Here is a 22,666-nt window from a genome sequence, read left to right on the forward strand (position 1 = left end):
AGTACGTGGAGTCGAGTTTTTTTTTTTTTAGGTGCATGGTATGTTGGTGTAAAGAGGAAAAAGGTGAGATCCGTGACTTTGCATAAATCGCGCCCTCAAGCTAATTGCTCTGATCGATAGACCTAATTAAGTCCCATGTTCTACTTCTTTTCAACACGAATCTTTAATCAATAGGGATAGACCAGAGGGGATAAAGCCCTTTTCGGGGTGAGAGAGTTATTTTACATTTGAAATACAGTCATAAGAATCTAATTTTCGAGAGCTGCGGTTGCATGTCGTCTCGGGACAAGTATAATTCACACAAGTGTATGTTTCTTCAAATTTCCAATCGAGGGAAATATCCGCCACTTCATGATCGACGCGCGGTCGGTTCCGCATTTGCATTTGCGTCGAGGCGGCCGCCGGGACGAGCACGGTCTGAATACCTTTTCGCCAGCAGGGGGCGCCGCGTCCTCGGCTTCCAGGAGGCAGTCCGCCAAGGAGCCCAGCCTTCCTCGCGCAGAGGACGCATCCTCACGGCCCACTGCTGCCTCCGGAGCCACGGAGACCCGCGGACCTCATCCGGGCGATGCTGCCCACCACGGCCAGAGCGGCAGAGCATCAGGGGCGGAGGCGACCGTCGCGATAGACACCGCGGACGCGACAACGGGTGATGGTCGCAGCAGCGTCGCTCCAATTTCCAGCATGAAATGCAACAAAAACGGAGAATGCAGGAGGGACTCGGGCACCGGGAGCCTGCGCTCGATCATCTCCAAGCAGGAGAAGCAGAGCGGCGGCGGCGGGTCGGCGAGGGCCGAGGACTCAGGGAGCGCCAAGCGCGGAGCTTGTAATTCGACCACCGCCAGCATGGACGGCTCCATCACGCCAGGTGGGTCCCTCGCCGGGGGGCACGCAAGCGAGGGCGCTACCCCGGGAGCGAGCGGCATGCCCGAGAAAAAGGACCCCAAGGTGTCCTTCTCCAACGCGCCGAGCCGGAAAGCCTCGTCGTCCCTGCACGGGTCAAGCCAGACCCCGCAGCCGAGGAACTCTGTCACTTTCCAGAAGCCCGAGGATGGAGCCTCAATCGTCCCCGCCGAGGATGCAGAAGCGCGAGGCAGCCAGGCCAGCTTCATGCAGAGGCAGTTCAGTAGTATGCTGCAGCCGGGAGTTAACAAATTCTCCTTACGCATGTACGGCAGTCAAAAGGCTGTGGAGAGGGAACAGGAGAGGGTCAAATCAGCCGGCAATTGGATTATCCACCCTTACAGTGATTTCAGGTAAGAGGTCCTCATTGTCCTCTACAACTTCACAGTGCCAGACCACATGCTTACTACTACAGCCGCTCATTTCCTCTGTCACGATTTCTTCTTATTCAAGGCGTCATTTGCAACACGCCGACGTGCACCCAAACAACCTGTTGTCAGTCAAATGCACTTAAGAGACTTGCCGTCGTCAACTACCACCCTTTGCAGTGTGTTTCTCCAGTAGCACGTCTGGGATGGCCTGCTAACCCGTCAGCCACTCTTTGTATTGCACGCGAGCGGCGTGTAACAAAAGAGGGGGGCGGGGGGGTCGCTCCAATGAAGAAAATAAAAAAAAAACCCCGAAATTATTCAGCACACCGAGTAAACCTTTTATAGGTATGTGCTTTGCAAAAAACAAAGGTGCTGGGGTGGAGGTGGAGCGTATGCGCGAGCGCGCGCACGCTCCACACAGTAATGGAATGTCACCTTGAGCCAAAAGCGCGCTCACTGGAGAGACATATCCACCCGGATCCTGCATCCTAATATGTTTACCGGGGCTCAAACAAGCACTAGAAACGGGGACGTTTTTTTTTTCTTCTAGTACGATGCGCACACAAACAGGACGATAACTTGGTCAGTCTGGTTTCTTTGACTAGACCAATCAGGTGCTCAATTGCACCGGGATAGGTCAGGGAATGTGTCGTCTGCGCTGTGTAGCATCTTCCCTCCACTATCCGTTCACGTCTGGCCCATTTTGGATCGCACAACACTTATTTGCGCTCAAACTTGAGTTAAGAGACCACGGGCCGCCGTAGAGAGACCTCGGCTCCCACGCGGAGACGAACCGCCGCTGCCTTTCACTTCATTGTCATGCTAATGCATGCGCGGTGAATATCCAAAGTCGAGCGTGATCACCGGGGTGCTTATTACTGTTGCAATGGAGTGCAGGAGTCGGAGCTTGTTGCATAAGTCGCAGGGTAGTGACTCAGCGCTGCACCTGTCCTGCAGAGACAGCTGTGACGGAAGGGGGGGGGCAAAACTCAGACACTTTTACTCTCACGTCACCACAGGCATGAAAGTCAGCGGTGTCCTTGGACTGCATGCAAAACTATTCAACAATTAGTGTCTTTTTGAGCAATAACTGCACAAGTTGCAACAATCGTGTCTTCAAACAAACTTTGAAAACAACACAAACGCATTTCAAACATGTACTACATTGGCAGAGAGCAAGCGCAATGGATAAGACACTTGCTGTAAAAGAACCCATTCCGCCCCCCCCCCAAACTAACTTATCAATAACCGTAGATACAGCCAGTAAATTTCTTTCTGTAGGCCTACAAAGCAGGATGACAGAGAATTTGACATTGCATAAAATGCACCTACTTGCCGTTTTCACTCTTCTTCTTTCAAATGTACGCAGTGTGCTGCTCTCTCATGGCCAACAGTGGAATGACATCTATCATTGAAACTAAAAATATTGCCAACACTGACCCATGATTGAGGTTGATGTAATATAATCATTTTCATACCCGAATATCTCTTTAAAACGTCTAAAAACGATGTAAATAATTTTTTAAAATATTGAAATTGTGTTTTCAATTTGTAGAAAGGGTGTATTTTTTTTTTTTTTTACTAGGTCCACAAATGCCTGGTGACCACCCTAACTCGATGTCTTATGTGCCTTTTTTCCTCTCCCGAGCAAGTGTATGATCTTACCTGACTCTGTGGCTTTTCTCTGTTTTTCTATACCCCCCCCCACCCCCCAAAACACTCGTCATGCCCGCTAAAGGTTCTACTGGGATTTCACAATGCTGCTGTTTATGGTGGGCAACCTGATCATCATCCCCGTGGGCATCACCTTCTTCAAAGAGGAGACCACCACGCCCTGGATCATCTTCAACGTAGTCTCGGACACATTCTTCCTTATGGACCTGGTACTCAATTTCCGCACAGGAATCATCATCGAGGACAACTCGGACATCATTTTGGACCCTGAAACCATCAAGAAAAAGTACCTTAAGACGTGGTTCATCGTGGACTTCATCTCATCCATCCCAGTGGATTACATATTCTTAATCGTGGAGAAAGGGATCGATTCCGAAGTGTACAAGACGGCTCGAGCCCTGAGGATCGTCCGCTTCACCAAGATCCTGAGTCTTCTGCGGCTGTTGAGGCTCTCTCGATTAATTCGCTACATACACCAATGGGAAGAGGTGAGCGGTAATTGTTTCCAAATGAATATTTGTTGCATTGGATGAACTCTTGGCGCACGGGTTGAACAAATCCAGCGACTTAGCAGGGGCCAAAAGGTCACGGATAAGTCGGCTTGCATCCAACAAACCGCTCGTGCTCCGAGCGCCTCGGGGCTCAGTATTCATGTTCTCACCTCTCGCCTCATGGTTACGCGCTGCATAATGTCAGCAGGATGTTTGAACCTGAACAAACTTTGCATTCTAATGACTGTTATTGTCACCTGAACCGCCACCCCGCCCCTCGCTGCACCCACCTCCCCGTTTCTCACCGTCTGACCTAGAAATCCCACAGGAGGCATCAGGGCAGTCTAACAAGCAGCCCGTTCTCAAGGCAAACACAGTTAATCAATTAAGGCAGCGCTGAAAGACCGAGTCGGGCGGCCTGGGAATAACGCACAGCAATAACGACTGCCAAGATATACGATTGCAATCGCTAAAGGTGAAACGTCTCAAAAGTGGGACAATTTGAAGACAAACTAACATGTTTGGGGAAAAAAAATGGCCTCAAAAGTCAAGTTTGTCTTGTGGTGTCACCACAGAGAGGTGACCAAGAGGAAAAGTGGAAAGACACATAGTTGGCCAAATAGGTGCCTACAAAAAATTTTTGGGGGATGCTCGTGGTACTCAATAGAACCATTATTAGTTCTAGTTTAGTATTAAATGTTCAAACTGGGCATAATATTACAATGACATCAACTTTTTTTTCTTTTTTAATCCCTTAAAGTTGATTGGTTTAGTGCAAGTAATTTGTATTCTATTATATAATTCTAATTTCATGACATTGGCATTTAATCTTTTCAAACAACTTAAAAAAATATATTTTGGTATAATTTTCACGTAAATTTTTTGCGCACAACATTTTGATGAAAACATTGAGCATTTTTTTCTTACTTATAATGCTAAAGCATAATGTTTATGTGGCTTACAATAATAATAAAATAAATATATGGGTTTATGATTTTTTTTTTTTCTGAATGAATTTGCATTACAAGCGGCACGGTGGTTTAGTGGTTCGCACGCCCCCGCCTCACAGTGCAGAGTTTCAGGGTGTCCCCCCGCCGCCGACTGCCCGAAAAGAGCTGGGATAGACTCCTGCACGCTCGCAACCCTCATGAGTATGAATGGATTAGAAAATAAATGGATGGACGGATGGATTTGCAGGACGGGATTTCACACGGGGAATTATTTTGAAATCAGACCAAGCAACAAGTCAACTGGTTTTGTGGACTTCCACTGCGAGTCACTCGTTGTCCCTTTTAAACGCCAGAAGAAAAAGTGAGGAAGGCCGGTTGCTTGGCAGACTTTGGCCTCGGCTTGATTTACTCCCCGAAGGATGCACTTTGTCTCCGCCGAGCTGCGAGCTGCAGCCCGACTCCAAGGGGAGGAGGTCCGGCAATGTCATGAGATCCTTTGCCTTTGCGTTGATGCCACTATTGGCAGCAGCGTGTTGGCATTTTGCAGTGCTGAGCAGTGCAGCGGGCCTCCACTGCTCACTTGACCTTTGGATAATTGGATTTCTGAAGATATGATGGAATACACACACACACACACACACACACAGATGCATGATGGGAAGTAATACTTGGCATGCATGGAGAATGAGAGTGGAGATGAGGGCTTGAGTGAGTGTCATCTCCCCTCCCCATCATGGAAGTCACATCACTTATTTTATCCGGGACCTTGTAGAGTTACTCCATGTCTCAAATAGGACACCATGGAGTTGCTCTTACCGTAAAAAAAAAAAACAAGCACAACAGACAGACAAATCTCAGTGAGAAGTTGAACACACGTGTTGTGGAGGAGCCCCGCCCCATTCGCCTTCGTCGGAAAGTCTCACTTCTCCCTCAGCTGCACTGACCTATTTTCTTATTCCTCCATTGCGTGAGGCGCGCGTCGGCTGCTCTCTTTGTTGGATTTGAACAACGGCAAAAGAGGAGAATGCACGCCCGCTGTATCGTGGTCCATTGTAAATGACACTCTAAAATTGTTGGGGTGGGGGGGTTCAAACTCAAATCTCAATATGCCACAGCGCTTCCTGGCTTCCATGCGCTCGCATACGGAAAAGGAAAGCCACGATTGCAGATGCAGTTTTCAGTCGTTTACTGGAGGTCAGGAAAGTGCACTGAAGCTGCTGTTGACCACAGATCACACCTTAAACACTCACGCGCAGATCCAAATGATGAGATCAAAAGCGCCACCGTAGGCCCCGCCTCTTCAAGGCACACACGTGTCAACAGATGCTTCAATTTGTACAGTATTTTCTGTGCGCCGTTTTAAACTCTTTTTAAAACTTCGGATTGTGCGGGAGGGGTAAAACTCCCATCTCTCTTAAAATTGGACGTTTTTAGGTCTATAAATCGTCCCCGTGATAAACAGCAGTTCACTGAGGCTGTTGGGTGAAAGCTGATTGGCCGAAATGGTTGTCCGCAGCATGATTGACATCCAAGCAGACAGGGACTATCAGTTGTTAAGGATCATAATGGTCCCTGTCCATCATGTGTGCATACAATGTCGGTCCGCACACATGATGCCATGCGTGTATGTCCCCGCAGGCTTTCGGGAGTGTGTGTGTGTGTGTGTGTGTGTGTGTGTGTGTGTGTGTGTGCGCATATTTGAGAGCACTCAATGATGGCATGCCTCTTGCCTGCTCCTTGCTGTGCGTGATGCAGGACTGACGGGAGCCTGCTATTCCTGCACATTTATCAAACTCGGTTTAATCCGAAGGAGACTGTAAAGCCGAGCGGGTTGCCAGTTCTGTGTGTGAAATTTGAATTCAGGGGACTTGTTAGTTAGCTATTTGCAGTGATAGCCAAATTAAAAAAAAAAAAAAAAGCATCCTCACATTGGGATTGATTCTTGTCCGATTTTCATGATGTCCCCGCCATCCTCCAGATCTTCCATATGACCTACGACCTGGCCAGTGCCGTGATGCGGATCATCAATCTGATCGGAATGATGCTGCTGCTGTGTCACTGGGACGGCTGCCTTCAGTTCCTGGTTCCCATGCTGCAGGACTTCCCCGCTGACTGCTGGGTGTCCCTCAACAAAATGGAGGTAAGGAGAATAGGACCGGAAATTTGCCATCTTGAACTTTCAGGAACATGGTTAGAGTGATACCATTGAACATGGCTGCTCCCCGTTCACATTTTACACCTCGTTATACCAATAATGGCAAATTGGACACAGTTATATTTCTTAAATTCCATTGACAGGATATTGAACTGATCATAGAATTCGATGCAAGCTTTGGCCGCACTGCGTGGGGCGGTCAAGCTAAAAGGCCTCTTTAGTCAGGAGTAGAAAACAAATACAGGCTTCAAGATTAATGGCTCAAGTTGAGCTCAAAACAAAAACCCACGCTACACCGTGAACCATTATTCGCTCACGTCTGGAGAGTTGAGTTTTTTTTTTTTTAAAGCACACTCGGCGATTCCCCCTGCGCTTCGACACGCTGGGGGCGACTACAGGAAAGATAAAAGAGGGAACGGAGGGTTGGAGGTGACGATGGCTGGACAGCTGGGCTCTTTGTTGCCATGCATCTCTCCGAGAGATAAAAGCTGCTTGTTTATACGTCGATCTGTCAGCCTTTTAGGAAGTGCGGGGAGACCACAGGCAACACGGCCAAATGCACTTTGAAACAGATTTGTCCTCCCCTCAACGAAAAACCAAGTCTTGCTTCTCGATTGCGGCTTTGAGGGATGGCTGTCACTCTTGTTGTTACAGCCCCACAAAGTAGGAAGTTAATGAGATTGTAAAACAAGATCCCGTGTATTTAATGTGTCGATATGACAGTTTTAGGAGCAGGTAAGGAAATTCAATTAGGATCTGGCAAGCTTGTTAACGAAAACACAATGATAGAATAAAACGCTGAAAATTCTTTTTCCTTGGACCACATTGAATCATGTCAATCATTTCACTTTTATTTAACCAGAAAATAAAACGTGTTGAGGTGACGTTGATAATAAAGGCAGGTCACTTTCTCCAACTTAAAATGGCAACATTTTAAGGGTCATTTTATCATCGTTCAATTCAACTATTTTTTCCATTTATTTGACAGCTTTGAATTTGACAAGTAGGCGGCCCGGTAGTCCAGTGGTTAGCACGTCGGCTTCACAGTGCAGAGGTGCCGGGTTCGATTCCAGCTCTGGCCTCCCTGTGTGGAGTTTGCATGTTCTCCCCGGGCCTGCGTGGGTTTTCCCCGGGTACTCCGGTTCCCTCCCACATTCCAAAAACATGAGTAGCAGGCTGTTTGAACACTCTAAATTGTCCCTAGGTGTGAGTGTGAGCGTGGATGGTTGTTCGTCTTTGTGTGCCCTGCGATTGACTGGCAACCGATTCAGGGTGTCCCCCGCCTACTGCCCGAAGACAGCTGGGATAGGCTCCAGCACCCCCCGCGACCCTAGTGAGGATCAAGCGGCTCGGAAGATGAATGAATGAATGAATTTGACAAGTATGCCGTACAAAAATCTGACGGGACAAAATAAGATGGAAGATCCGCATGTAGTCGACGCAGCTCAGCCAAGAGAAACGTGAACACGCGAGCAAGATCCATAGATGATCTCACGTGAACTTACACGGCAGACTGACGGATGACTTTACCGTTTGCTTCGGTCCGAAGTTGTGAGGCGATGACGATTCTGACTGACAGGACACCGACTCGTCCATTGCTCACCCCCCCTTTGTAGAATCAGAGACAGCCAGTCCCCAGAGAGCCGTCACTCTTAAAGTAAAGAGGCGCTGTGGCGTGGTGCAGCTTTGCCTAGAGCCACCTGAGACCACCCCCCCCCCCCATTGAGTGGCTGACAACTTGTAACATTAGCCATTGTGTCGCAGGCCCGGCCATCCATCAAAGCTCATACCCCAACGGTGGCTTTGGTGGAGAGGGGGCCCCTCGGGCAGGACCCATGGAGGGCATTGAGAACATTGTGTAACGCTGGATGACATCCGCCAGTCAGTAATTGGATTTTAGTCCAACTTGTAACACCTCAGGGACTGAGGCTGTTTTCATTACGTGCCGCCACTTCTATCCATTAACTCCATTTGGTTTAGATTTGGTCAAGCTATCGAGAGCCTTGCTCTACGCAGCCCCACTAGCATGAACACTGCGATATGTGATGGGAATCAAGCAGTAAAAAGCACCCGTTTTTGTCCATCTCGGGGCACGGCCGTTTTGCCAGTTGCTCTTGACGGAAAATGACATCACAATCAATCATGACCAATCATGGCTCAGCTTCAGAAAACAGGTGAGCCATGATTGGTCGTTACCTGAGCCCTGGGCAACTCTGATGTCATTTTCAGTTGACAGAAAGTGGCAAAATGGCCGCCCCCTGAGATGGACCACCAAAACGGGTGGATTTTGCTGCTTAGATCATATTGCAGAAGCGAAATATTCATCGGAATGCCGTGTCGAGACTAGTGAAGGCGCGTAGAACATTTTAATGGAAAGACAATTTGGAGGTTGACTTCCTCTTTTAAGTTTTCACGGTGTATTCGAAGTAATAGCTATTAAGTAATAGCGTTGTTTTGTATTGATATCATAGCAAAGTGACACTTCCGGTTGTTTGTGATCATCGGTTGGAATTTCTCCACTGTGGGGACTCAAATATCTTCATTGTGTTCTTCTACTCTTAAAGCTCTGTAAATAGGGATTTATTTGTTTGTTAGTTTGCTGGATGACAAGTGAACTGATGCTGTTATCAGATCAAAACGGAGAACCTTCATAAAATAATACAAATCAGCTTTTGGTTCATGCTCATGTGAATGACTTATAAAGGGGGTAAGATAAGATAAGAAAACCTTTATTAGTCTCACAATGGAGAAAGGGTAGGGGCATTCAGAATGAGCAGGGATGCTTGGGGGGGGGGGGGGAGAACCCCCAACATGTGTCACAGGAATGAACTGTGTATTCACTTTGCTGCAAAAATTGCCCGAGATAATCAATGGCACTTTCATGTTCCATTAAGTAGAGAGTCTGGGCCAGGAGGTGATTAGCTTAGCGTAAAGGGTCTCTCCAAAGTACAAAGATGCCAGCACCTCCAGTGCAGCTGTAATGCATAGTTAAGTTTATTGCCCGCAAGAAATTACTCTGGTGGGAGACATTAGAGTAGAAAAGTGAATCCCATATTTAAGGACCCTCCCCCCATTCACTCTTACCATGGATATATATATACTGTACATTATACGATCGACATTTACAATTACAATTCAATTTACAATTGAAATGTATGGAGAACACCCATTCATCAGCCACAACATTACAATCGGATGAAATCTTATCCAAGCCCAGTCCAAAAAAAACCAAACAAACTCATAATAATCCTCAATTTTGGATCTGAAATGAGTGCGCGCGTTCCAATCAATACAGTGGCCTGCGAGTGTTCAAAGAGGCATTTTAGGCTAGTCAAGAAGTCGATGTGCTGCTGATGGAGAGGTTGGTTGATCATCAACAAAAACAACGATAGCTCCCAAATGGAACCCTCTCGGGAGAGCTGTCGAGACTCCCCTCTTCTCTCTTGACTGCGCTATTTCAGAATCAAAGTGCTCGTTCTTCATCTATTATTCAATCTGTTGCACTCCACCGTTTCTCTTTCTGTTTCCGCATCCACTATTTAGCCTCAGCCCACTTGGTGGAGCTGTGTTTATTTTTGGAGGCTTCCGTGAAGGCGTGTTTTAATGAGATCTTTCACATTCGTTCAAAACTTTCTACGGATGCCAAGTAAAAAAAAGCCAGGAAGCTTTGGAACATGATTTGTGCCCCGGCGGAGTCAAATAAAGCACCCCCTACTGGGCGCGGGGGTCCACAGTTGGCATCAGCACAGGGGAGTATACCGTCACTCAATAAATGTGAAATGATTTTTTTTCCTGTCAGCATCTAATTTGAAAATTCAATTTTCTAAAGAGTTATGGCACTACACACGTTGCTTGGATTTAGTTGGTTACAGGTGGCAAGTGCGAGATTCTGAGCCAGGTTAGTTTTCCCATCTGGACCATGACACAAAAATCTCCCCGGGCATCCATAGCAATCACAGCCTGTCACCATTGGCCCTTCCGCATATCCACGTTGTTTCTCAACCGTTTCGATTTGTCCCTCCCAGATGGTCTAAAATGGGCTGCCATGGCCCCCGGAAGGATGGATGAATACAACTACATGCCAATGAATCCATCCAGATATTTCTCCCTCCTTCATGAGGAATGACAATTTGTCCCAAAACTGTTACAGCCCCACACCAGAGCCACTACCCACGTTTATGATGTTCCACCTTTTCTTTTTCCCAAGTACCAGATATTCCTTTCGACCTCCAAAGTCACAAGACAATTTTTTTCCTGCGATATTGGGCAGCCTTTTACTAAGCTCCGATCGGATGTATTTAACAACAGCTTATTACCGTTTTTTTCTCTGAGGAAATTATTTCCCATCCTCTGTGCTCAGCTGATGAGGCCTCAAAGAATTTCCCCCGACGCCGTTTCCGCTCCCCTTCTACGTCTTTGTAACGCAATCCCGTCCCTGGAGTTCTTATTTGTCAGAGTGCTTTTCCATGACCCTGCTGTCCCCAAGGCCTTCACCCCCCCCCCCCCCTTCCTGCTCCTGAGACGCACACAGCTCGCCTTCAAGACTTGCCTATTTATTTAAATGACACATTTGACTAATCGATTCTCCCTCACTTTATTTCTTGCCAGAATGACACCTGGTCCGAGCTGTACTCCTTTGCCGTCTTCAAGGCCATGAGCCACATGCTGTGCATCGGATACGGCCGCCAAGCCCCGGAAAGTTTGTCAGATATCTGGCTCACCATGCTGAGTATGATTGTGGGAGCCACTTGCTACGCTGTCTTTATCGGCCACGCAACGGCACTCATCCAATCCCTAGACTCCTCCAGACGGCAATATCAAGAAAAGGTAGGCCGGTCAAAGAACTTCAATGTGATTGAAATTCAACCTTAAAGTCGCCGCCAAGATGTTTATTATCTCCCTGTGTCGTAAATGCTTCGGGATCGGTTTGTTTCCTCACCTCATTGACAAAATCATCACTCTTATTCCCCTCCTATTTGACTGATTTATAATACAACGAAGCGCACAAGTGGCTAACTATAAATAGTAATGCCAATCGATACGGTGCGTACGCTTGACACAGACACAGGTGCTTTGCCTTACAATTTTGAGGTGCCGGGTTCAAATCGAAGCTCCAGCTTTAATGTGTGACGTTCGAATTATTAAAATGAAGACATGCTTTATTTGTCCCAGACTGGGGAAATTTACAGCCTATGATTATGAGCGAGTTTCGGGTACGCCATCACTTGAGTGAAGTAAAAGAAAAAAAAAAACTTTGCGTGTGGGCAAGGAGAGCCGTGGTCGGCGATGCACTTTGAATCAATGATTCAACGGGACAAACTGTAAAAACAAAAAACAAAAAACCCAACACAAAATGTGAACAACTGCAAAAGCTGCTGTAGGCCACAACTCACACTCACGCTTGATCTCTGAGCCACCAGGCCGCATCCCTGAAAGGCACACCGACACACAAATGATACAGTCCGTACAGTAATTTAATTTGATCAAAGCACTATTTTATTGACATGCGGTCCTATTTTTCTTTACTCAAAAGACTCAACAAGGGGACTGTAATGGATAAATGGCCTATCAATTCATCTCAATGCGGGACTTGATGCAGCGTAGTCAATGAAAGAAAAATAAAACAATAGGGTCTTACATTCAAAGCGCATTTTTGTCACGCTAGCGAGACACATTGTGAATGAGGATGCAGAGATCAGAGCTACGGCAGTGGCCTGTGCGGGAAGCAGAGCAGCCCTCTCTGTTTCTAAGCAGAGTCTGTCCAAGTGGGGCGCAGGGGGGAGGTCGGGGGATGCTGCTTGCTCTGAGCAGCCAATCAGAGGCCACGGGTGTGTTCAGCCAGGTAGAGGCTGCACATGGCCAGGGGCGGGGCCGATGTGGCCACGCTTAATGTGTTGATGTGGAAGGGAGACAGGGGAGGGGATTGGGGGGGTGATATGATGTCCCCCTTGGGCAGCGGGAGAATTGATGAGGTAGCAGACCTGTGTGTCCTGACAATGTCATCTTGAAGGCGACATAGTTAAACATGGCCGCCAGGCTCGCTGTGTTTGAAATCGTTCATTCCTTGCCGAATCCCAAAGCTCTACTATAGCTACCGTAGTGCGGACTATTTATTTCACGCACACACAAAAGAAGAAGTCTATTTAAAAAAAACAAACAAACACTTGATGAGTGATTTTTATATAATGGACTACAGTTCATTCATCAGTGAAATGAAAAATTGTTTTGGAGCACGACTCGGGTTCGGCGTTAATTACGCCACTGCTGTCGCGTAGTTACAAGATGCCGGATGTCAGCCGGCGGGCCGTCTGCTAAGAAATATTGAAGAAATAAACATATTGTTTCAAGCTGGATGTAGTTTACACTACGACTATAAACAAAGCACTACTTGCGCTAATGAGAGCTGCAATGCATCATGGGATATAGCATCTGAGCATCTTTGTTCACTATTTTTTAAGATAGGATTTTTTTTAAGATGATTAGGGAGCGATTTCAAACCCAGACCCTGTTTTGTTTTTTTTTTCTGGTTCCCTTTTTCTCTAATATCTCTTTTCCTCTCCCTTTCTCATTTCTTTCCCGTCTGCCCTGCGTCCCTTAAAGAGCCGCAACTGATCTTTGTCTCGATTTGCCCTCTCGCTTTCTCTCTCTTGCTATCTCTTCCGTCTTTGTGGGTGGTGTCCTTGAGAGGTGCAGTGCTGTATTGCTAGCTGGCTGCTACATGGAGCAGCGTAGAGGATTGGCGGGGCGGAGGGGGTGGGGGGTGGGGGGGTAACCTGTGGGAGATGAAGAGGCCTTGTTGTCACTGCGAGATGGTAAATAGTGCCTGGGCTATTTTACATTGTTGACATTGCTTTTGTCAGCGCCTTATTTCTGGCTAGTGGTGATGTCATCTTTGGTGTGTACTGTATTCTGCAGATGAGCGGGACTCTAGAGACAGTCACTCCCACAAGCATACTAGTACGGCACTGCTTTTAGTGGAAATTTGACAGTTTTGATCAATGTTGGGAGCCCCTTAGAGGGCAAAGAACCGTATTTTATATTGCCATAAATTTGGTAGCACCCTCCGATGGAGCCTCACATAAAAGTTAAAATGACGCCCGCTTTGCAACAACTACTGTACAGAATCGTATGCGGCTGAGCCTATTGATTCAATCTGAAAGGTTGTCCTCGTGGACAAATAGACAGTGCAGCATGCGCTGCTTTACACTCCGCGAGCAAGATAAACACCTGAAAATGAAACTCGGCCTTAAAAGTCCTGAAGTCTGATGCGATGCGCTTATTTGATGTTTGTATTAGCCTAAGCGTGTGTGTTTGTATACACTTCAGGAGAAAGGAGCTACGTAACAGCGTTTACACGCCGTGCCGCTTAAAATATATTTTTGTATTTATATTATTATATTATTATATCATATTTTTGGCGGGGCGCTGAGGGCAGAGAAGTGGATTTCTAACCAATCGCCCAATTGTCTCTGCTGCAAAGTGTTGCTATTAATATTTGAGCTCAAATTATGCTTACAAAAAAAAAAAACATGCAGAGCAGATAGTGTCAAGCGAGAGAGAATAATGATGATGATTGTTGGAAGCGGAGCAGAAAATGGATGGGTGTGGATGGTTGAATTCAACTCTCAAACACTTCCACTTGTAACATTTTTGATGATTTCATGAAGAAGAATGGCAATTGGCCCCATTCCACTAAAACATGGTGCAGTTAGCTAATATTATAACAACTTGGGATTCAACAGGTGTCACGGGGTGTCTGCGTGGTGCAGAGGGTTTTGAAAAGGGTGTTTTGGACAGCTCGTTTCTTGTAAAGTATTTCATTTGAGCCGCGCTGAACTCTCGTCTTTCTTTTCTGTTTATTGCCTCGTTTATCAGATGTCGGCAGGCTGGTGAGATCGTATCGGGTTGGCCAGTGGTCACGTTTGCTTTTGTTATGTAGCATATTGCATTGTTTTTGCGTGCAAAACCCTTCTACAATACGACAAAGCCACAGTAATATTCCTTCTGCGCCATCAGAGGAGGCTATTTTGTTTCCAGTCTTGACTACTTTGAGTCATTTGTGTCACTGTGTATGCAACAAACCGGCTTGTTGTCGATCGCTGATTTCCGTCGTCCTTTTCATTTTATAGAAAGTCATCTCGACTAAAACAAAATGACATCCTAATTAAACTAAATATCCCTTGGCATGCGTTCGAAAATCCCCTATCGGCCTCAGGTCACATTATTTATTCTAAATAGCCAAAATGAGCTTGAATTTGGTTCATCGCCATTCACGGCGTTTAGTGTATGGATTAGTGTTATTTGTGAGCACTTTGAGCTTATTAAATTACCAATGAATTCGATTAAGATGTAAATGCGAGTAACACCGGCTTTGGCTGCCAATTCTCCAGCCAACGATTGACATCGCGACAGAACGCTGCTCTTCCAATTAGGCAGAACAGTGCGGCCACTTTAAAATGTCTCACGTGCAATCGAATCCATCTCTTATTCCTGATTTGTAGATCAGCATTGAAATAGCAAATCTGCATAGTAGAGTCTTGTGGACCTTTTTATCCCGTGCCTTCCAAAAGACTTTATCGCGTTGGAAATTTGTCGGCTACGCCATCACTGTCATGAATCTGCTCTCCTCTTGTGTTGCTGGACCAACTCATCACAATTCCCAGGACAAGTGAGACGCTGTGCAGACTCTGTGCGGTCTGAGCTGGTTGGCATGATGCAGTACATGACAGGAAGCAACAATCTTTTCTTCCTGCGCTCGCCTCCGTCGCCATGCGTCTGTCACAACAGCGCTCTGTCTTCTGCCAACCAGACAGCCTGTCACTGATCACTCCCAATTATCCCGAAGCAGGCTGACCTTGCAAAGATCTTTAGTCAAACACAGCCACGTGTCCTTATAAAGGACCGACTTAAATGATTTTTTTTTCTGAAACAGCCTTTAAAGTACAGTATGTATGATGTTCAAATTACAAAGTAGTATCAGTTTCCCTCCCGGGCCTTTTTCCATTTCAAGAGACTTTGTAGAGGGCGAGACCTCACAGAATGTTGTTCCTCCCCACATGCACTTTTGTGAATAGAAGTCAGACAGGACAAGCTCCGATTTACTCGCTATCTGATGTTCCTCTCTTTGGCGTATGTGCTTTATAAGATAACAAGGCGATTTAGCCAGGAATGAAGTGAATGAATTATACATTCTCACGGCCGTTTGGGATGAGCCCGAATTAGACTTTCCAACGGAGAGCGGTTGTGGGAGGAAAGTGCAGGAGGACAAATTCAGTAGAGTGAAGGGGAAGGAAAAGCAAAAGGAGATAATGGTTCGATTGGTCGCCGAAAGACAAATGAGAAAATGCAATGAGTTGCTAGTTTGGATGACCAAATGTCAGCAGAGTTGAGCTGCCACATACGTCATCCGAGTGACAGCAAATGGACGTCATTTTCTCTCATTTGGCTGTTGTCGGTCCCCCTGCGGCCACTGTGACACAACGGCTAATTGCTTGCTCCGTCTCCTCCGTGAGACTTCATCTTGGTTTTGTAAACGGGGTAAATACCACCACGTGTATGGCATAGGCAGTACTGTAATAACATGGCAAAAACATGCACATGTAAATAAAAAAAAACAACAACAACAACAAAACATGTAGATTGTTAAACATGTTCAGATTGCCAGAGACATGTTTTGCTGATCACAGGTGGCTGTAAAAAAAAAATTTAAAAAAATCCCTGTGATCAAACCAATCAGAAATCGTAAAAATGTCATTGAGAGCCAGTAAATTTAAAAGCTGATTTGTTAAAGCCCAGTACGAACGTAGTTTCAGTTCCATTGGACGGCGCTAGATCCTGAATGCCGCAGGCAGATTTGATTGACATAGCAACACATGGAGGCTGAAATCTGATTGGACAAATGGAGCGGCTACAGAGATGCAGTCTAGCCAAAAGAAATGCTATGAAATGGCGATACTAGAATGTTGGGAATAAATCACTATAATTTAATGGAATAAAAAATAAGAATTTACAGTGTGAGTCAGTGCTTCTGAAAATATTCCATCACTTTTTCCACTTATTAGCATCCTCGGTCACTCCCCACACCCTGCCGACATTGCATCAAAAATGGGGTCAGGTACGGAACAGCAGCTGCTCAGCCAGAACGCCGGGCTCTCCCCAACACCTCTCGACACCTCCATGATGTTCCCAAATCAGCATTTCTCATCTACAGTCTGAAAAGCACACCAGCTGCAGCGCCTCTTTTGACGCATCGGCTAAAAAAAAACTTGTGACACACTTGACTCACTCACGCAGGTGAGACTCATGTAGTGTCACACCAGGATTTTACCCCTCATTTGGAACAATTCAAGATGACGTAATAGCATTTGTCTGCAATTATTTATACTCAAACATTGCAGTAGAATGTAACAACAATGTAGCTTGGTAGCAAAAGAATGCGAGAACTAGACTGGCCTGCCATGATTCCAGACCTGTCTGCCATTGAAAATGGGTGCAAAATATGACAAGAAAGATGGCACGGCTGTTGAGCAAATGAAGTTATACGTCAAGTAGAGCAAAGATTTTCACCTACAAAGCTTGCCTCTGACTCATCAATCTAACATTGAAGCTTTCGGCGTGTGACTCAATTTGATCAGTGAAACAGAACCAGGCAGGCAGTCACATGACCGTATCCAAAGTCTCCATACGCCCTCATATCAGCAAAGGTCGACTAATTTATATCAAGCTTGATTAAAAAAAAAATGGAGGAAACAAAGGCGTGCAACACACAGTCAGAAGAGACACAATCCCCCTGGCCTCACAAGCAATCTGTTAGCTTCACATGCTAATTGGAAAAAACATTTTTGCGTCTTTCTCCCGCTTTAATTCCGGCTGCGTGACATCAGCGATGATGGCCCGATGTGTTCTAATGGCCAATGCGTCAGAGGCTACAGTCATCCACCAACTGTGATGCTCCTCTCTGGTCCCTGAAACTGAGAGACTATTCATAACAAGAGCTATACAATTTCTGCACGGTCCATATGAAGTGGAACCAATCACCCTGAAAGTGGAGCCGAGGCCCTGAGCTGAAGCACATCATATTTCCAGTTACAGGACATGTAGTCAACCTTCCATTAGAGTCTTTGCTGCTCAAGTGTTTGGCACAACGCTGATTAGGATGATCATGAGGCTAATCTCAGCATATCTCACGCCACGCTATGACCGCGCTGATGGTACACTCTCATGGCCAGAATAAAAGATGGTGTCACATGTGTCAAGGTTCTGTGTCAGTTGGCATTTGGAGTACACGGATATAGAAAGACCGCCATGACTTGAGGTAAAAGTGGTGGGAAATTACATCGTATACTGTGTTACTTGGGCGGCCCGGTAATCCAGTGGTTAGCACGTTGGCTTCACAGTGCAGAGATACCGGGTTCGATTCCAGCTCCGGCCTCCCTGTGTGGAGTTTGCATGTTCTCCCCGGGCCTGCGTGGGTTTTCTCCGGGTGCTCCGGTTTCCTCCCACATTCCAAAAACATGCGTGGCAGGCTGATTGAACTCTCTAAATTGTCCCTAGGTGTGAGTGTGAGCGCGAATGGTTGTTCGTTTCTGTGTGCCCTGCGATTGGCTGGCAACCGATTCAGGGTGTCCCCCGCCTACTGCCCGAAGACAGCTGGGATAGGCTCCAGCACCCCCCGCGACCCTAATGAGGATCAAGCGGCTCGGAAGATGAATGAATGAATACTGTGTTACTTTGCTGAAGTAGGTTTTTCATCCATGTATTGGTACTTGCGTCACATTTTTTGCCACCATTTGGCTGGTCCTGTGACTGGTACATATTCAAATTAGATCTTGGACTGGCACACAAAATCCCCGTTTCCTTAGCGTGTTGACTTTCAGAGAGATTTTGCAAGGGATCTCATGAAATGGTGTACCTATTGAAGTGTCCAGTGTTAAAAAAAAATATATATATATATATATATATATATATATTTTTTTTTTTTTAAAGAATACTAATTTTGTCCAACCTACTCCTTTCTATAGTACAAACAAGTGGAGCAGTACATGTCCTTCCACAAATTGCCTGCCGACTTCCGTCAGAAGATCCATGATTATTACGAGCACAGATACCAGGGCAAGATGTTTGACGAGGAGAGCATTTTGGGAGAACTCAGCGAGCCCCTCCGAGAGGTGAGACCTACAAAGCCCACAATTTGTATGCGCCTGCGTGTGTCCATGCGGTTATCTTTGAACGCATCACCTCTTTGATCATTGTTCCCACCTACCAGGAAATTGTCAACTTCAATTGTCGCAAGCTGGTGGCCTCCATGCCCCTGTTTGCCAACGCGGAGCCCAACTTCGTCACGGCCATGTTGACGAAACTGCACTTTGAGGTTTTTCAGCCTCACGATTACATCATACGGGAGGGCACCATTGGGAAGAAAATGTATTTCATCCAGCACGGAGTGTGCAGCGTCATCACCAAAGGCACACTTGCAATGAAACTCTCTGATGGCTCCTACTTTGGAGGTAATGACACACGTGTCCTTGTTCCAATACGTTACAAACCGGCGTGTTTATTTTCTTTTTAACATCAACGCGTGGTTTCAGAGATCTGTCTGTTGACGAGGGGTCGACGGACGGCCAGCGTCCGAGCGGAGACTTATTGTCGACTCTATTCTCTGTCTGTGGACGACTTCAATGAGGTGCTGGAAGAATATCCCATGATGAGACGAGCCTTTGAGACGGTGGCTATTGATCGTTTGGATCGCATAGGTAAGAAAGTAGGATTTAAAAAAATAACTTCTCAGATGACCAGTAGTGATAAAGTTACGACAAGGAGAATATAGAACACAGCTTGGTAAAAGGACCATGGGGGTTATGGGTTACCTCCTCAGGATGTCTGGGCTCCCCTTAAAGGTGAGAAGCTCGGTCATCCGGGAGGGGCTCAGAGTCAGTCGCTGCTCCTCCACTTTGACAGGATGTCTCCTGGACACCTCATCGATGAGGTGTTCGGGGCACGTCCCACTCGGAGGAGGTCCCGGCGATGACCCAGGACACGCCGGAGAGACTATGTCTACTGACTGACTACCGTTCCTCCTGGGGGACAAAGTAGCTTGGGAGAGGGAAGTCCGGGCTTCTTGCTTTTAAGCTTCTGCCCCTGCGAACCGACCTCAGACAAGCGGAAGAGACTAATACGGATGGATGGAAGGTTTTAAATTCTGGTCAGTGCTTCTGATCGTGTTTGGGCCAGGTCAGACCGTCCACCGATGGAATGATAAGTCGGCGGCTACATTTAGACAATAGTTCCCGCAGTTCAAACCATGAACGATCCACCAAAATTTCCTACGTCTGGAGTTAGATTCAGATAGATGCATAACGTGCTAGCTTGTTTTCTACTCCGGATAGACTGCATATTAAAATATATATCCTGTTGTTATTTTTTTTTCTTCAGGTAAAAAGAATTCCATCCTGATGCACAAAGTTCAGCATGATCTCAACTCCGGCGTCTTCAACAACCGTGAGAATGAGATGATCCAGGAGATCGTCAAGTACGACCGCGAGATGGTGAAGCTTGTGGACCTGCAACGGCCACGAGCAATGTCGATGACTCCTTCCATTGGCGGCATCTTCGCTCCCCCCGGCCAGTCGCAGACGGGTTCCGCTATCGCCACCCTCCAGCAGGCCGTGGCCATGAGCTTCTGCCCTCAAATGGCGAATCCACTGGTGGGTCCAGGAACTTTACAATCGCCTCGAATGGTGCGAAGGTTCCAGGTGATGCAGAGCTTGCAAAGCCCGGTTTCCATGTCTCCTCTTCAGTCGCAACCGCCTCAGACGTTCGGAGGAGCATTTGGATCCGCAATCTCCAGCCCCCCCGTTCAAAGCCCCTTAGCGACCTCGGGACGGACTTTCCAGTATATGGCCAGTGTGGGCCCCTCGGGTTCCCAGTTGTCCTTAGTACAGCACCACGTACCCAGTCCCACACAGAGCCAGCAGAGGCCCGCCTCACACAAGAGCACCCACTCCCTTCACACGGGGAGCTTGAGCCAGGATACTCGAGCGCTGTCCGCCTCCCAGCCTTCACTCCCCCAGGAGGGTGGGCCGCAAACTGCGTCGGCGGTCGCCAGCCCTCCTCCCTCGACACGCACGTCCAACACCTCCATCGGACCCCCACACCCTAACCTGCCCGGGCCCTCTGGGGTGGGGAGATCAGCGGGCACTCAACAGAGGGTAGCCTTCGCCTCCGCACCTCCTCCCAGCGGTCCCGCTGCAACGGGGGCAGGAGCGGGAGCTGCTGGATCAGGGCCCCCGGACTCTGGCGTTCCCAAGAAAGATTCAGTTGTCAGCCTTCCGGAGCTAGACGCTGCCAGATCTCGGCTGTCTTCCAACTTGTGACCCTGGTCCATTTCAGGAAAGAGGCCTTTTTTTTGTAGGTGAATCCGTTTGTTTTGGGTCAGTGCCACTTGGTCTCGCTGACCGATCGGCCGTTGCCGACGCCGCCGGTCGTTGGGCCCGGACGTCAGCCGAGGGAGAGGGCGTGTCAATGACTTGGGACATTGATCGGGGGAGAAGTCTATACAATGAAAGTGGTAGAAGGTGAGGTTGAACTGGTCTCGACTACTGTGCCAGCAACTTTATTCTTAGTATCACCCCTTACACTCTGCTTCCAAACACCTACTACTGTATATCGCCGTCATTACCGTAAAGATATTTAGAAAAGTATGGTTAACGTAACCTTTGCATACTGTGTAGAATCCATGCAATGCAATCTAGCAGGGAGCTGGAGTTAAACATGAAAATCAGGGACTTGAGGTCAAATGACAATTTCAACGTCAAAGTGTTTGGAGTCCATTTTATTTGACGTACAAGCTGTCGTAGCCAAATGACATATTGCTCTTCATTTTGTTTCAAATAGTCGTGGGGTGGGGGGATAATGTTGTAGACCGCTGGTCGATCTCACATGGAAGTGTAAATACTTGATGGAAAAAAAAAAAAAAGAGTACGGAGGAATATTCTATTCATTGTATGTACCCAAACCAAAGTTGAGCTTGAACACAAAGTCTGGTTGTGTCTGTATCAACGGGAAAAAAAATGAAATATCGAAGAAAATGCCATTTATTTAACTGCCTTGATTCAATGTTAGAAGCCATATATTTGGTTTGTGCGTATCCATATGCGTGAGCGTACGTTTGCGTGCGTGGGTTTGTCGGTACGTTTTGGGGCTCTTGTTTTCGGAGAATGGACTCACACTCTCTTTCACTCTGCTTCGTCAGGGCCGATTAGTTTTGGCATGCTGACGGCGTCACTGACGGCTTCTCGTGAAAACATCTGCCAAGTGGCCGGACGTTTGCTCAGCATTCTGATTGTAAGCCTGGAGGCAAAGGCGCTTAAATAATCTCCGCTTTATCAAAATGGAGACATCCAACAAACATCACATCTTGTATACTTGCTTGTTTTTTGTCGAGGTTTATTGATTAACACATGCAATATAATTCTGCAATACTCTACCCCGCCTATATACATATATAAATATAGATGAATATAGATATCTAAACATGTTGTACAGGAAAATGATTTCTTATTCTTTTGTTTTTAAACGTGAACTTTTGAAGAAGCCAGCAGCTGTTGTGACTTCACTTGAGCTATTGTAATCCACCTTAACCAAAAATATTTGAAGGCATTGGAGGCTGTGCAGTATTATTTTAGGAAGAAGAAGAAAAAAAACAAGAAGGAGGGAGGGGGAAAAAAAAGACTGATTGAAGAAGCCGGATCAGATCAACAAAAAATCGAGTTCACGACTCCTGCGGGGTAGCGGGCGACTTGGTATAAAAGATCCAAATAACTCCGGTCCAAGTCGTCAAAGTCAATCGGTCGCCTGTGTCCCCAAACTACAATGAATGTCTCAACGTTTTGAGTCCAAACGACTACCGCTATCGGAGGAGTGAGAGTTGAGGTTTTGGTTATATTTTTTCGGGAAACATCCGTCTCTTACTGAATGTATGCCATTCGCAAAGGAAGATAGCTCATCAGATCGAACTGCCATGTAAATAAAGCGATGATGAATAGGAATGGCGTTTTACGATGCGAAGGGGGGGCCGCTGTATGTCGTTGCCGCGTATCTTTTTTTTTCTTCTAAAACGTGTTT

At 46.8% G+C, this 22,666-nt stretch overlaps 1 protein-coding gene and 1 long non-coding RNA gene across 2 annotated transcripts in view; one reads left to right on the plus strand and one right to left on the minus strand.

The window, feature by feature from the left end:
* The first annotated feature begins 431 nt into the window (after positions 1-431).
* On the plus strand, positions 432-21,218 carry LOC127615858 (potassium/sodium hyperpolarization-activated cyclic nucleotide-gated channel 2-like). Its single transcript, XM_052087188.1, has 8 exons — positions 432-1,256; positions 3,013-3,436; positions 6,368-6,529; positions 11,153-11,371; positions 18,565-18,711; positions 18,810-19,050; positions 19,132-19,296; positions 19,976-21,218. Exons 1-8 carry the CDS (start codon positions 685-687, stop codon positions 20,914-20,916), a joined length of 2,871 nt encoding a protein of 956 aa, XP_051943148.1. The 5' UTR covers positions 432-684; the 3' UTR covers positions 20,917-21,218.
* LOC127615905 (uncharacterized) overlaps positions 2,990-22,666 on the minus strand; it is a 31,174-nt gene continuing 11,497 nt past the window's right edge. The window contains exon 5 of the long non-coding RNA XR_007966989.1: positions 2,990-3,215. This is a non-coding gene — a long non-coding RNA (uncharacterized LOC127615905). The remainder of the gene's footprint in view (positions 3,216-22,666) is intronic.

The sequence above is a fragment of the Hippocampus zosterae genome, chromosome 15 (genome assembly GCF_025434085.1).
Source record: "Hippocampus zosterae strain Florida chromosome 15, ASM2543408v3, whole genome shotgun sequence".
In the NCBI taxonomy this organism is placed as follows: domain Eukaryota; kingdom Metazoa; phylum Chordata; class Actinopteri; order Syngnathiformes; family Syngnathidae; genus Hippocampus; species Hippocampus zosterae.